Source organism: Talpa europaea (assembly GCF_964194135.1).
Source record: "Talpa europaea genome assembly, chromosome: 6".
Taxonomy (NCBI): Eukaryota; Metazoa; Chordata; class Mammalia; order Eulipotyphla; family Talpidae; genus Talpa; species Talpa europaea.
Window position 1 is genome coordinate 43264628 of NC_140072.1, and position 14921 is coordinate 43279548.

Consider the following 14921-nt stretch of genomic DNA (forward strand, 5'->3'; position numbering starts at 1 on the left):
GTGCTGCAGCGTGGTGGGCAGAGCACCGTGCACCGTCGCCTTAAGTCACAATTTAATTTAGTCACAGTTGCCTCCATGGGGCCCTATTCCATGAGAACTAGGCCCCGTTACTCTCAGAAATTCATCATCTTCACTCCCCTGTATTCTGTGATTTAAATCTTCATCTCTCCTCAATCGCCTAATTTTCTCCCAGTGGGGCAAAGGTTTCTGACTCAAACTCAAGAGCAGACTCCTGCAGGCTTCCTCCCATCAAACTCGGCCTGCCTTCCTCAGGGAGGACCTTCACCTATCACGGGACCAAATACGCTAGCAGTCCAGAATCTCTTTGCTTTGATTCCTTAAATAACATGGTTTCTTCCTCCATGTCAAGAACCTTGCAAGATTCTTAGAAATAAAAGTACAGAGACCATGAGATGGTGGGCCTCCGTCATGGCTTGACCATGTCCTTTAATCTATTTATTTTTAAGCTTCTTCATCATAAGTTTATTGTCACCAGAAGTTTATCGTTTTCTCTGCACTCAAATATACTTCTAGCCTGGTCCTATTTTAAAAAGCAGACATAGGAGATTCAGGCTCATGTTGGCTGGTTGTGAAGTGGGGGTTCTATAAGAAAACACTAGCACCCCCAAAATACTGTTAAGTTTTCCAAATAGTACTAGAGACCAGCATCAGAAAACCGTTACTTGGGAGGAATTCAGAGGGCAGAGGTGATTTCAGACAATTTGATGGGCCCCCTTTGATGTCTGCCCTCCAAGGAACCCCATTTCAATTCCTTATCTTGTTCTGATAGCAAGGAGAATTTATGACAATCCAGAAATCTTTTTGGTAGGACTAAATACAATTTTTCACAAAGGCTGGAGGCGGGTAATGGGCTCTTTGATGACAGAACAGACTCAGAGCTTTCTGATCAGTAGAGCTGGGGTCAGCCTGGAAGAGCCAGGACTAGGACGGGACCTTAGACTGCAGCACATGAGGGGAGCCGGTGGGAGTGTTGGGTGTAATCCCACTGCTCCCCAAGCCCTGATATTCTTTCCTGGCTGATGAGGGAGAAGCTGAGACCCCAAGACAGTCACTGTGGAAATCACAGGATCAGAATCACTCACTAGGCAGGAGAGGACGTGCCCCCAGGGAAGGCAGAGGTAAGGCAGGAGATGACGGCAGGGAGCCACACAGGCAGGAGAGCCATCAGCTTCTCCCCTCTCTGCGGCATCACCGGGGAATAATCTGGTCTTGGCTTTCTTTCCCTTTTTAAATATTCACTTATTTCTCCTTGAACAGGTTTCTAAACCCCCAAACTGTGGAGGGTCACAAACTGTGACCCTCTTCCTCCCTGCCCTGTCCTGCAGCTCTCTCACCATGGCTCAGCCACATGGTAGGTATTTAGGTGCCATCTGACCTAAGGCTAGAGGTGGACAGTGTAAAGGAGCTCCAGGCCAGCAACCCAAGCTCCCCACAGACACCTGCCAGCGGGGCCTTGTGCTGTGGCTACAGGGCTAGCAACTTTGTCAACTGCAGCCCTGCCTTACGCTCTCCTCTTGGCATCCTGCCTGGACTCAGTTCCCTCAAGCCTGGCACTGCTTGCTCTTTTCATAGTCCCTGCTTCTGTCCTGTGTCTTCAGCCTATGAACTAGGCCCTGTGGCTGCCACAAGCTTCATGGGATCATATCCTGCATGTCAACATTGGCCAGGTATGGCACTGGGGCCAGCATATGTAATGCTGCAGATTTGCTCCCTGCTGCCTGCCTGCACCCTGGTGACTGCTGCCAGCTGCTTTGCCCCTGGGAGGGCATGGGGTACATGCCCTCCCAGTCCTGCAGCTCACCTGCAGAGCAGGCATGCCCACCAAGAACTGACAGAAGTTGGAGGAACCCCTCCTCCTGATTTGATTGGATATTGGCAGTGGGTGCTTTAAGCCCTACAGGGGTGACAGGTACAGGGACAAGTAGGGGCTTTGAAACTGGGAGCTTTCCCTGGGCTGTTCCAGCTATGCTTTACCACCGCCTAGACTGTCTGATGTACCAGTTCTCCCTGCCATTTGTCCTTCCATTTCCGCTGAGCTGTTCCTGCCCAGCCTTTCCATTGCTCCAACAGTAACTGAAGGACTGCTCCCCACCATCACAAGCTTCCTTCACACCCTCATGCCTTCCCAGCTTCATCACAGCCCTCCTGGCCCCGGCCCTCATTCACTGGGGCAAGCAGGCTGGTGCGTGAGGGCACTGGCCCATCCCCAGCAGTGGACACTTCTTCACGCCCCCTCCCCATCCCACATTCTCTGGCTGACAACACTCCACTCAGCTCAGAGACTTTTCTCCTTTAATCACTTTGGTCAAAACAAATGACCCATCTCTTTGAATGTATCCTGTTTTGAAATTTTGAATTGCGACTCAACCTTTTCTTCCTTGCCTCAGACCCTACAACACTCCCTCTCTGCCTACACACTGGGCTTTATTTATTAAACCTTTACTTTTGTGTGTCCACCTTTTCCAAGAGAACCGCCCTCATTAGATAAGGGGTGCACAGAGGGAAAACACTCCCAGGTGCCAGACAGACAGAAAATGTTGAGTCAGTTATAAGAAAGGGTTGATGAAACCTGAATAAGATGACCCTGTGTTTCCTCTGGCTTGATAGAGGTCTTTTTCTTCTGGGGCAGTGGTTTTCAAGTTCCAGGTCTTTCAGGGGCAGGGCTCCTACTTCATTTTGTCTGGTTTGAATATCTGGCTTCCTTAAAAGCCTTCCCTTCAAAAGGTTGTTGTCAGGCCCAACAAGTTTGAAAACCAACTGGTTCAGAAGAGTAGGCCACTTTTGGCTTCCTCTGTGGGTACAGGGTCAATGCCTTGGGCCAGATCTAAAAAAGTCTCATGTCTGTGGAAGTCCAGTAAATAGCTGAAGACTATTATGGGTCTCTGTCCCTTGACACTCAACTCCATCTCAGGCTTCTCCTGCCCTAGCTGAACACCTCGATTCTCTTGGTCTTGGCCACTGCTTAAGCCATGGCTGGACAGGTGTGAGTCATTTTCCAGAAAGACCCACCTCTGCCCACGCCTGATGATAGGGTGCACACAGGCCGAGCTCTTACCCTGCTGGACACCACAATCCTGTTCAGGCCGTCTCCCTGGACCCATATCCCATCAGTATAATCAGAGATTTGTTTTACATACCCCTTAAGGTGCTTCTAGCCTTAAATGTTTTGAGGTCAATGAGATTTCTGATGGGTGGGTCCTCCTGCTCCCCCATGTCTCAATGGTGGGTCACCCAGCTTGAGTGTCCTCCAAGGGTGGTGACACTGCTGAGCTGGGTACAGTAAGAGCTACAGAATGGAGACCCAACTGGATGTTCTCTATTTTCAGAAATTGGCTCCAGAAATTGGCTCCAAAAGCCTTTCTCCTTCAAAGCTTCCTGTCATTTTTTCATTTTTTTACTCAGACCAAGTGCTCACACGTTGCCTCGCCTCCTTCCTGGCCTCAAGATCCCTGCTCTTCCACGGGGATTTGGCAGGAGGTTCTGGAGCCCAGCCAGGCACCCTACTTCCTGGCATCCTCTGCACGCCTGCCCCCCACCCCTGACTGCCAACATGGACAACCTCATATTGGCATCTTCAAAAGCTGCTGGAGCAATGAGGGGAGAGGGGCACTGTGGACTGGGCCGGGGGTCTGCGAGGCAGCTGAAAGCAAACCCGAGGCCTGGCAGCTGGCACTGACGACCCCCCTCCCGCGCCCCCGCGACACCTCAGGGCCCAGGGCGGGACCTCCCTGTCGTACCTGAGAGAAGGGCCTGGCCCGTGAACTGCCCGTACACGGAGGCAGCATGGGGAAAGGCATTGAAGGGCGGGACCGAGGCACCGGCTGGGACCCCGGAGCCGACTTGCTGCAGATCCAAAAAGGCGGAGCTAGATAAAGAGGAAGGGGTGGAGCTAGAACTGGACACCTCGGGGGTTTCCTGCTTTATGGCGAAGGGTGAGTGAGGATCTGCCGGAGGGAGGGAGACAACAAGGAGAGAGGGATGTGAGATGAAGGGTGGGAACATGCAAAAACCACCATGAGATGTGGGGTGGGGTGGGGGGTGGGGTGCAGAGGCAGGCAGGCTGGGGTGCCTCTGAGTCTGGGGGGAAGGGTGGGGGGCTAGGAGGGGGGTGGGGAGAAGGGTAGGCAGGGTCAGGCTCCTCTGATCCAGGGGTGACATGGGAGCTGCGGGGGTGTTCCTCAGTTGAGTGAGAAGCCGGGAGGAGCTCTGCCTCCCCGTGTGCCTCTACTAGTGTGGGTGGAGGGCTGCGAGGAGCCCTCTCCCCCCGTCAGCCGCGGGAGAGGAGGAGGAGGAGGAGCCAGGGTAGAGCAACACCCTTTTGACCTGATTTGAGGCTCAGCCAGCACCATCCACCGCTCCTTGCCAGGCCCAGAGCCCTAATCCCTTCCTCCTCACAGCCAACCAGCTCTGCCTTGGCCTGCCCTCCAGCCCATCCTCACAGCTGGTTCCCTGTGGCCCGGAGATTCTGGGCATCCTACCTGCCACCACAGGATAGGTCTGGTGAGTAGAGTGGTTGCGCCCCAAGGGTGTGTTGGACGGGGTCAGGGTGGCCTTCCCGTCATCCAGGGCACTGTTGAGCAAGGGCAGTGGGTAGAGGCCCTAGGGAACAAAGAGAAGTCAGTGCACAGGGACACCCCTGCAGTGAACTTCCTAGAGACCCACAGCCCATCTGTGGACTTGCAGGAAAAGCACCTTCCTCATTATCTCCTTCCTGCTCATTCTTGACTCCCACTCACTGCCTCACTGTTCTCCCAATCCCACGCCCATGGCTTCCCCTTGCACATCCCTGAGTACAATGTCAGCTGGTAGCATGCGAGCTTGGCACAGGATGGAGCTTCTTCCAAGGACACTGCTCTGACTGGATTGTTGGTTCCCTTCTTTGTCTCCTTACACTGCTTGGCCCACAGGGAACAGGATGCAGGTCTGGGGCAGCCACCCGCCCAGGACTGTTCTGAGTGCTTAACATTATTCATTAATTTGTTCCTCTCCAGATAGGAAAGATGGCAGGCGTCTGTGCCCTCTGCTGCTGCCCTCAACTGCATGACATGGTCATTAATCCTTTCCCTATGTGAGCCTGATCAGTTGCCTCTAATAGCCTTGGAATGGGGGTGAGCAATGTTATGTCTGTTTTGTCTGTGGAGGGAAAGCCAGAGGGTTAAGTGTATCTGGTCTGGATAATGAGAACAGGGACTCAACCCAGGATGTCTGCTCTCTCCTGACCAGGATGCTCCTTCTTTTAGTGACCCAGTGGTTGAATAGGTGAATTTCTTCTCTCCATATCCAAGCAAAATTATAAACATTCAGGTTCAGCCTGAAGATGGTACTTGGGGTTAATTTTGTTTGAAAAGCTCTTCAAGTACCTGGGGGTTTTCCTCATTAAGACCTCATTTCACACTCTCCCAGACTCCCCTGACATGAACAGAGCTATATATTAAGGTGTTTCTTTCCAGAAGAATGTGTTCAGTTAAAGGCCAGCAGGCTCCACCCCTTTCCCTGACCCCTCCTGTCAGGGGAAGGATACACTGTTCCCTCTGTGTTGGTCACCCATGTCACAAACTCCATTGTGTGAAATTTGTGTGCAAAACTGAAATCAAGAAATGCTTTGTGGTTATGTAACAGCTCCACTGAAGGCAATCACTTGCAATGATCTCCATGGAGCCGGGTTCTCCAAGGACCCACAGTGCTTTCCGGTTGTATGGTGGGCACTTCTAGAAGCTGCAGTCAATTCTGGAGGCCACTAGGGCACCATTACCATGAAGCTGCAATTACTGACTAAATGGCGCTCTGGTCCCATGTCTTTCCAGGGAGCCTGCTTCGAGGCAGGGTGGAGTTGCTTAGAGCTGGTTTAATGAAATTGAACAAAATACCTAATTTCTAAAGAGTACAAGAAAACTTTAAAACGCTTTATGTTGATTTCATACCAAAATATCTACTTAGAATCCCATACTGTCCCCAAATCTAGACAATTTATTTAAAAAACAAATCCTAACTATATAGTCAAATGTTGGTGTTTAGCTTAAACATCCTATTGATGATGGGATTTTTTGCTAGGATTGAACTTAAATTGGGAGACACAGAGGCACAGCGACTCTAGAACTTGAGCGAGGTAAGCCCTGATTCTGCAAAGATCAATCTCCCTGGGCTTGCTAGATTTTTTTCATGTATTATAGGGGACAGTAGAATCTGTTCACAAGGCCAAATGAGATTTTTAGAGACATTTGTTACCTGCACACGCTCGTCATTTGTAACTGCACACGCTCATCAAGACTTACATTAGGGTTTTTTTTTTTGATGAAAGAGATAATTTAATTTCAAAGTGAGTTAATATCAAAGAAAATGAAGATGAAACAATTAATTAAATTTGAGAAGAGTTCACAATTATGTTTATTTCTCATATTTTCTTACTATCTTCTGTAATACCAGTCCCAACATTTTTTAATTCATTCTCCGTGTTCTGACTTTTTGATTCAAATAGATCTTTTCTCTTGGCAAACCTTATAGAACAGATTTTTAAACCATCTAGCAAGTATTAAATAAATAATTAAATAACTAATTGCATTATTAAATAACTAATACCTGTGCTGGTCTGTCAAGAGAATACATATATCTGGCCTATATGTGTTTTAAAACAGAAACTTAGAAACATACACTAAGTAGTATTATTTCAGAATTATGAAGTCAGAGCTGCCAAGTTCTTGGTCTTTATCATCATGATCGTCACATTCTGTTGATCTGCTTCCGGGTACACTTGTTACATAAAACAAGAGCTGCAGAGACTAACTATGCCTAAGAGTGAAACAGCAAATAGAAATAAGACGCCATGACATTTCTGTTGATTGCTTTCCCCCTTGTTGACTTTAGAGAAAAGATGACAATGACTGTCCCCATCCTGAAGTGAGGTGAGGCTGTGCACTCCTCAGGCCAGTGTCCCTTCCCTGCCCAGGTGAGAGGACAAGGGGTACTCCTTGGGTGGCCCTGTCAGAGTCGCCAAAGGTGGAAGAGGCAAAAGCTGGGACGTGAGGTGCCCTTGCACAGTCTGGGCTCTCCCTGCCCCTCACCACCAAGTCAGGGGGATGACTGACTGAGTGACTGAGGGCGGGAGTGAGTCACTGATGAACGCCATGCTGGCCTTAGCCTCCGCGTTGTGAGATGAGGGTTGGAGTAATTCCATGGTTCTCAAACTTTTTTTGTCAGGCTTCAATTAACAACTTACACAGAGGTGCCATGTCTAAACAGGTAGCAGTAGGTTAGGCTCAGTGAAAGCAGGGTTGGAAGGCCTGAGCAACATGATGCTTTGCTTCCCTGAGCTGTCCCTACCCTCCCTGGCCTGAGCGACCTCCACACAAATGGAAAAATTTGACTTGGTTTTTCCAGCTCTAAGGCTCTCCCTGTACAAATGCCAATGGGATATAGTCGGGGTCTCTTTGTAATCAGGCAGGTTCCCTTGAGGGGCTCAGGAATGGAGCCAGAAATGCTTCCGTGGCTAGCGGGTGCCCAGGGTCTCAGCTGTCAGGTTTCTTTACTGGACCACTGGTGTTTGCCCACTGGGTTATGCAGGCTCCTTTCTCCTGGAGTGGGCTTCCCTCAGGCCCACCCCTGCGGCCCGTGTTTCCCTCTGGGAGCCATGTGCTGACGGGCAATGAGCACCCCAGCCCTCTCGCCAAGTCTGCTGACAGCCAGCTTTCTCTGCTCCCCTCGTTGCTGCCACAGCCCAGGCTGATAAAATCGCTGACGCAGATTGCCTGCCCAGCTGCGGGTGCTGGCGCGGGCCCAGCAGCCCAGACGGTCACTGGCAGAGGTTCAGCTGATTATTGGCATCGTTGCCATTGTCCTACTAGATCTTAAAGGCAAATGGGCTTGCTTCACTCTGGATCAGATACAGTGTGAGCCTAGGGCAGGACGAACAGATGCAGCCTAGAGAAGCTCTTCAGCTGGTAGACTTGGTGGGGTGAGCGGGGGGAAGACCCTGCCAGCTTTTCACAGAAGCCTAACTGTTACAAACCATGTCACTTGTCCTCATCATGGAAAAGAAAAGTTTCCCTAGATTTCTTGTGATTGATTGTGCTGGATTTCTCAACTTTCTTGTGCATTCATTCAGTATACCTTATTGAGTATCTAGAGTCAGAGGGACTGGATGGTAGGGGCTGAAGATAAAAATTATGTTTCCAAATGTTGCCTGTCCTTAGGAAATTCACTCTCTTTCTACTTTTGTCCACTATATTCTTAGGCTACTCCTTGGGAAGTGATCAGAAGTGGTATGTTGGATACTCAGAAGCACAGACAAGGGAGAAATGGAGCGTGTCTGAGAGCAAGGAAAGATTCATGGACAAGGTGAGGTTTGAGCTGAGTCATAATGGCCAGGGGGCATTTTTCCAGGCAGAGAAGTGGGAGGAAAGGCATTCTGCAGGAGGGCACATGTTGTGCCAGGGCAGAGAGGTGTGAATGCGGGTGGCGTGAGTAACGCGAACTCATGGGGGTGCTGATGTGAATGGCTGGAGGTGGCCTGTGGTCATGGCACGAAGGCCTGGAGCACTGCAGCTTTATAGAGTTGTGGGTCCTGACCCTGCAGTCCATCACAGCCATCGAAGGCGAGGGGATGGCATGGCCTGGTTGAGTTGCCCTCCCTGAAAGGACTAGGCACAGAGGTGAGAGAAGGCAAGAAACCTGGGAGGAAGAAGAGGAAGATGGCAGCATCTGGTGGAACAAAGCATGTGTTGGGCTTGCAGCGGCTTGGAGCAGGGCCCTCGGCCCATGGAAGCAGCTTCCAGTTGCTTTGGTGACAGCCCTGCAGCCTCATTAGGGAGCTTTCAGAGACCATGCGTTGCCCACCCCCGCTCACCTCCCACGCCCAGTGCTCACCTGCTCGCCTTTGGTGTGACTGGGGGAGGCGTAGGCCTCCGGGTAGTGCTGCCGCTCGAATGGGCACTCGAGCTGCTCAAGAGGGTGCTGGCTGAAGGCATCCGTCCGAAGGTGCTTGCGGGGCCCGCTGCTGCTGCTCTGGGAGTCAATGCTCAGCCGGCAGCTGTCCTGGTCACCTGGTGTCCCCAGGCAGGGAGAGAGCTTTCAGAGGGCCTCTCTACTTATCCTCCAAGCCAGAGAAGTGCTGACTCCAGCAGGGGAGGAGGGACAGCACCATGCTTGGGCCTTGGGGCCGTGGCTGACTCAGGGACAGGCCAGGTGCTGCAGGAGGGGCGTTCTAGAGCACCTACAACATTCTGGGCCATCGGGGGCTCTGTCCCCATCACAGCCAGCCCGAGAAAACTGCCTTCCTACACCCCCCACAACGTGCCCTCTGGTCCCCCAACACTCACTGTCATCCATTTTCCTCTTGCTGTCATTGCCAGGCTGAGCAATCCCTAGGAGCCCGTTGATGGAGTAGGTGGAGCCCAGAGAATCCGACTGGGGTGACTCTGGGGGTGTTACAGCTGAGCTGGGGACTGCAGTGGGATAAGAGGGAAAGAGTCAGGATATGGGCCAACACGCCTCATCACCCTCTCTGCCACCATGAGGAGGGAGGGGCCACTGTGGGAGGGGTTCTTCGAGTCAGCACTGACCTACTGAAGTGTTTCTACCTGTAAATATTTCTGTGACTTTTCCCCGGGAACCCAGCAAAGCTTTGTCCCAGTGGAATGGCTCAGCCCCCACAGATGGATGTGTCTGTGGACGTGTTTGTGTGTGGTTGTGTATGCACGCAGATGGGGGCGTGTGCAAGGGGCTGAGTGTGCCTGCCGACCCCTCCACACTCACTCAGCGAGTGTCCTGGGCTCAGGGCCTTGGTGGCCACGCAGCTGTCCATGGGGAGGTTAAATGGCTGCTGCACTTTGGTCCGGATGATTCTACAAGGAGACAAGAAAGGCCCATCAGAGAGGAGGCAACAGAACTGGGTGCACTTGCCTTCTGGAGATCCACTTGAGTATTTTAGAGGCACTTCAGTTTCAAACCCATGACCTCTCACACCTGGTCCTTCTCATTTCATAACTGGGACCATCATTCACTCAAGGCAGAAACACGGTGGTGGGAAGGGCAGTTAAACATCCCTCTCCTTCTGCTTTCAAACCAGTCACCAGGTTCTGTGCATTTGACCTTGTAAGATCTCCCTACATCAGTCCCTCTCTGCCCGTCGTTGCCCACACCTCGGTGTATGCCACCACTGACTCTCTCCTTCTGGGGTCATTTGCTGCCATCCCTGTCCACTCTTGACTCTTTCTCATCCATTCTGTTGCACACAGAGTAAGACTTCTTGAAATGGAAGTCAGCCTCCTGCTTAAAATCTGCCAGTGGCTTCCCATTGCTCATAGGTCATAGGCAAGAACATGTAACCCAGTCATCAAACCCTAAAGGGCAAGCTTTGCTGACATCTCCATCTTGGCCTACTTCATGCTCCCCTCTACCCACTAGTTTTCTTTCCACTTCTTGTATAAGATCCTATAGTCCCAGGGCCTTTGCATGTGCTGTCCCAACTCTTTCTTCTCTATCTCAGCTCTTTTTGCTCCTCTTTTCACCTAGTTAGCTCTTATTTTTTCTTACTCAGGGGCAGTGTTTTATTATCTTTCTAAACCCAGTGGCCTTTGCTAGATCACATACCCTCATGATCCTGTCTTTAGCAGGACATTGAGCTGCATTTTACAATTGTTTGTGTGGGTGCTTGATTAGGGTCTGTCTTACCACTACACTGTAAGATCTGAAGGAACAGGGATTGTGTCTCCAGCATCTACCTCATAATGAGCAAATTGCATATGTGTATGTAAATGAATGGCTGGATAAATAATTATATTGAGGTAGGGAATGAATAATTGGATTTTTATATATATATATATATATATATATATATATATATATATATATATATATATATATATGGGGTACAGACCAGAGGCGCGGGAGGGTGAGAGGACTCACCAGAGACAGAGTGGGGAACAGAACAGGCAGACGGACCGAAGTTCACTGCTGAGGGGAGCAGCAGACAGGAGAGGTCTGTCCTGCCATGTGGGTTTCTCCCTGGCTGGCCGGGAATTGAACCAGTGCTGCAGAGGCCACAGACAGCTCCACAGCACTGCGTTCAACCTGCTGCGCCACCAGGGAGGCCCATGGATGATTAAACAAATGAGTGAATGCTACAATAATAATCGGGTTAGGAGTCTTGTGACTCAGGAAAGGGTCAACTCAAGAAGATTATTTTATTAGAAAGAGGATATGCTATGTGAGGATGGAAACTGCAGGCACCCCACAGCAGCAAGGAGGTGTGTTACCTGCCCTGGACCACGAGTGCTTCCTGCTTGATTCTTTAGCATGGGACTCCTCCCCAGGTCCTTCTTACAGTATCTCTCATCTGATTCACCCAAAGCCCAGGAACCCCAGCCCCTCACTGCTTTCTCTCTCTTACCTGTTGATGGAGCTAACACTGGGCACAGTGTCACCATCACAGACACCCTCAGCCAGGAGCCGGTCTCGGATCTCCCAAGCAAACATGGTAGGATTCTGTCGCTTGTAGTCGCCAATCTTCTCCACCACCTTCGGGGTGGCCACCTTGGGCTTGGAGCCCCCTATCACTCCAGGACGGATGCTGCCAGTCTCGTAGTACCTACTCCAATTGAGAATCCCAAAGAATTACCCAATAAGCAGGTGGGGTCTTTGGGCAGGGACTTAGGCAGAGATACTTGCTCCCCACTGGGGCTTCTGGGGTGGGGTGTGGAGGTAAAATATGTCCCCAGGCCACCTCTAACACTTGATATTCCCAGCTCTGTCTGGGCTTGCTTGGTAGGTTTATGCTGCTGCCAGGCCAGAACTGCTACTAGAGACCTTCCCTGGGACGCCTGGCTTTCCTTCTTCCTTTCTCCCCGGCCAGTATAGTGTCTGAACACCTGCAGCGTCCACTGTCAGGGGGCACAAAAGATGTTCCTTCTAAGAAAGGAAAGGAAATGCTGACTTCTGGACTTGGTGTGGATTACAGGTTCACCGTAGGGTTTTCTCTGGGCAGCGTGACTCACTGTTCTCCTTGGCCATTCTGGTTCAAGCCCTCCCCAGGCAGCCAGCTGGGGTCATTGGGGCTTCTACCCTGTCTCGCTGGCTCACCTTTGCTCCCCACCCTGTCTGAGCCTCCCCCAATCACTGGTTTTCTACCAGGTTACTCGGTTCAGGCTGAAGCCTCTCCTCGTGGACTCTGGATCCCCGGCCACGTCCCGTGCCTGAAGCCAAGCCTGCTCTCCCAGGGTCTCCTTCTCTACTTCTACCCCCAACTAGCTGCTTTGGCAGAATGACCTAGATCAGGAAACCTTCCCTTTTGTGGTGGAAACTCTTGGGTCTCTTCAATGAAATGACTCTTCCAGCTCTTTGTGTGTGTGTGTGGGGCGGAGGTTGGGGGGGGGGGACCCTCGCCGGTGGACGGGGATTGAACTGGCGCTGCAAAGGCTGCGCCGCAACCCAGCGCTCAACCGCTGCGCCACCAGGGGAGGCCCATCTCTTCCAGCTCTTTAAAACTCCCTGTCTGTCTCTACCGTGCAGGGCTCATCTCCTCCCTGGGATGCTGTAGCCCAGCTGGGGAATCACTCTGGACCCCAGCCACCAAGCACACCTTTCCCTGACTCTTCAGCCAGGATACCAGGGCCTTTCACTTTCAGCTACAGGTTAGGCCCCTCGCCCCTTGGAGCCAGAACACCTCTGAATCCACCTATGGGGTAGGGGAGGGAGATAGGGACTCTGTGCTGATGGAAATCCTAGAATCCGCAGTGGCAGGGGTATTTCTGACAGAAGTCATTCCCCAGACTAGCTCATGTGACTCTCTCAGCCCAGAAGCCGGGCTCTGCTGCCGCTGGTCCTGCTAAACTTGGGTCCATAATTCTCAACTCTGGCTGAAGTAAATTAGAGTTACTTGAGGGGGTCTTACCACTATACTGGGCCCATTCCCCTGAAATCCTGCTTTACTTGGTGTGGGCTGGGACTTGAGCACAGACTTTGTTTTAATTAAGGTTCCTGGGTGACTAACAGGCAGCCAGCAGGGTGGTGAGCCATTGCTCAGCAGCCTTATGGAGGGTCTTAGTGCCACCTGGACATCTGTAATCTGTGTCCAGCCCCGGCTCCCACACAAGCAGACACTGTGCCTCAGGCTCCGCATTTCATCAAGCAGCCTGTGCTTATGTGGCAAGTGCTCTGGGGGTTACAGTTTGAAGTGCAAACTCAGACACCCCTGGAGCCGGGGTGCTTTCCTCATGACTCCATTTCCCTTCGTCTCAGTGGGGTGAGGGGGGGTGGGATGAGGGTGAGGGTAGGGAGGACTTTGGGGGAAGGTTTTCCTGTTTGGGGAGCAAAGACACCTATAGAAAATGAGACATAGGGGCAGAGGAGAAAGAGGGAGAGGGAGAAGGGAAAGGATGGAGAAATGGACACAGAAGTCAGCAGATGGGAGGGGCCCTGGGGCATCTGCACACCCTGTTCAGGTCCGGGGACCTATGCTGGCTATTGGGAATGGACTCCAAGTCCAGTGAGGGAAGGTGGCTGCAAGGTGGGCTGCAGAAGGCAAGCCCTGCAGGGAAGGTGGCACGTGGTGAATTTCGTGCTTACCTGCCAAGGATCTTGCTGACGCAGCCATGGCTGACACGGAGTTGGCGGGAGATGTCGCAGGGCCTCACGCCCTGGTGGGCCAGGTCCACGATGCGTTGGCGCACCACTTCAGGCAGGGGTCTGCCATTCACGAAAGCCCCTCCCAGCTGGTTCAGCCCTCCATGGCCTAAGAAAATAGTTCAGGGACAGTTAATCAGTGCCAGGCAGGACAGCCCATTCACCTATTCACATGTTTACTGACCGCTCATCATGTGTCAGATGCTGTTCCAGGCACTGGGGATGCTGAGGTGAATAAGGCAGATGTGATTCCTGCCCTTGCCCTATCAGGTTTATTAGAATGAGGCCCCATTTCAGCAATAGCCAATTAGCATACCACGTGACCACTGCTGTGCTGGAGACCCTGCAGGGGGCGGGGGTGGGGATCACTGGAGGAGACCACTCGGGACCACAGAATTGTTTCTGAAGAAGGCGAAGTTGAGACTGAGGATAAAGACTTGTTAGCTGAGTGAAGAAGAGAAGGGAGAAAATTGTTCCAGACAGTTGGAATAGCATGTGTGAAGCTTTAGAGGCAAGAAGGTCTTTGCTGTTAGAGTTATCAACATCTCAGGTCTAAAATCTCTAGACGCAGGCCACAGGAATTTCAAGGTTGAGATCTCCATTTTGCCCATGAGAAGACTGGGGCTGGGAGAGTTTAGTGGCCTGATGTGTATGACTTATGCGACCCGAGGTTTAAGGCTCCCATCAGTACTGCTTCCTCGGGTGAGCCCCATTCTGTGGGTCGGACTGGACCTGGAAGCTGGCACTGACCCGCAATCCCAGCCGAAGGTGGCACGGTCCAGGCAGGAAGGTCATGTTTTCACACTAGGGGCATGATTTGGTGATCTGGCTGTGATGGTAGAGACCCTGGGGGTGGAAATCCAGGGGTACAGGCAGGTGAAAGGAAGAACCAATGCCAAGTCTTCTGTGGGTGCCCATTAAGGGCTATTTATGGCCCAGGGCTGGAAGTGCCTCTGCTGGGCACACAGTACCTATTACAGCCCACTGACTTAGCACATTCAGAACTGCTTTGCAATTGGTTCCTCAGGGGCCGAAGCTGTCTTCAGCACAACAGTCAATTTGCCTTAAAAGAAGGTTAAAAGCCTCTGGCCAGGGCGGTAAGTCAGGAGAAGCCTGCTGGCCAGATGCCTAGCAGGAGGGACAGGATGATCCATCTTCCTGGAAGAGTCAGCTGGGTGAGCTTGGGCACACCTTCATCTGTCCTGCTCCAGGCAGCTGTCCCCCGGAACATCTCCACCAGAGCTGGGAAGACATCTAGTGGGGCTTTCAGTGATGCCTGAAAGCCC

The 14921-nt window shown here is 51.8% G+C and overlaps 1 protein-coding gene across 1 annotated transcript in view; it reads right to left on the reverse strand.

Annotated features, from left to right (window-relative positions):
- The window catches only part of PAX8 (paired box 8), a gene marked incomplete at both ends in the record, with an annotated part of 56568 nt that overhangs the window by 10953 nt on the left and 30694 nt on the right, over positions 1-14921 (reverse strand). Inside the window, 7 exons of the mRNA XM_084234811.1 lie at positions 3759-3965; positions 4500-4620; positions 8881-9056; positions 9333-9458; positions 9769-9857; positions 11405-11605; positions 13579-13744. Coding sequence (XP_084090937.1) covers positions 3759-3965; positions 4500-4620; positions 8881-9056; positions 9333-9458; positions 9769-9857; positions 11405-11605; positions 13579-13744 — 1086 coding nt within the window. The remainder of the gene's footprint in view (positions 1-3758; positions 3966-4499; positions 4621-8880; positions 9057-9332; positions 9459-9768; positions 9858-11404; positions 11606-13578; positions 13745-14921) is intronic.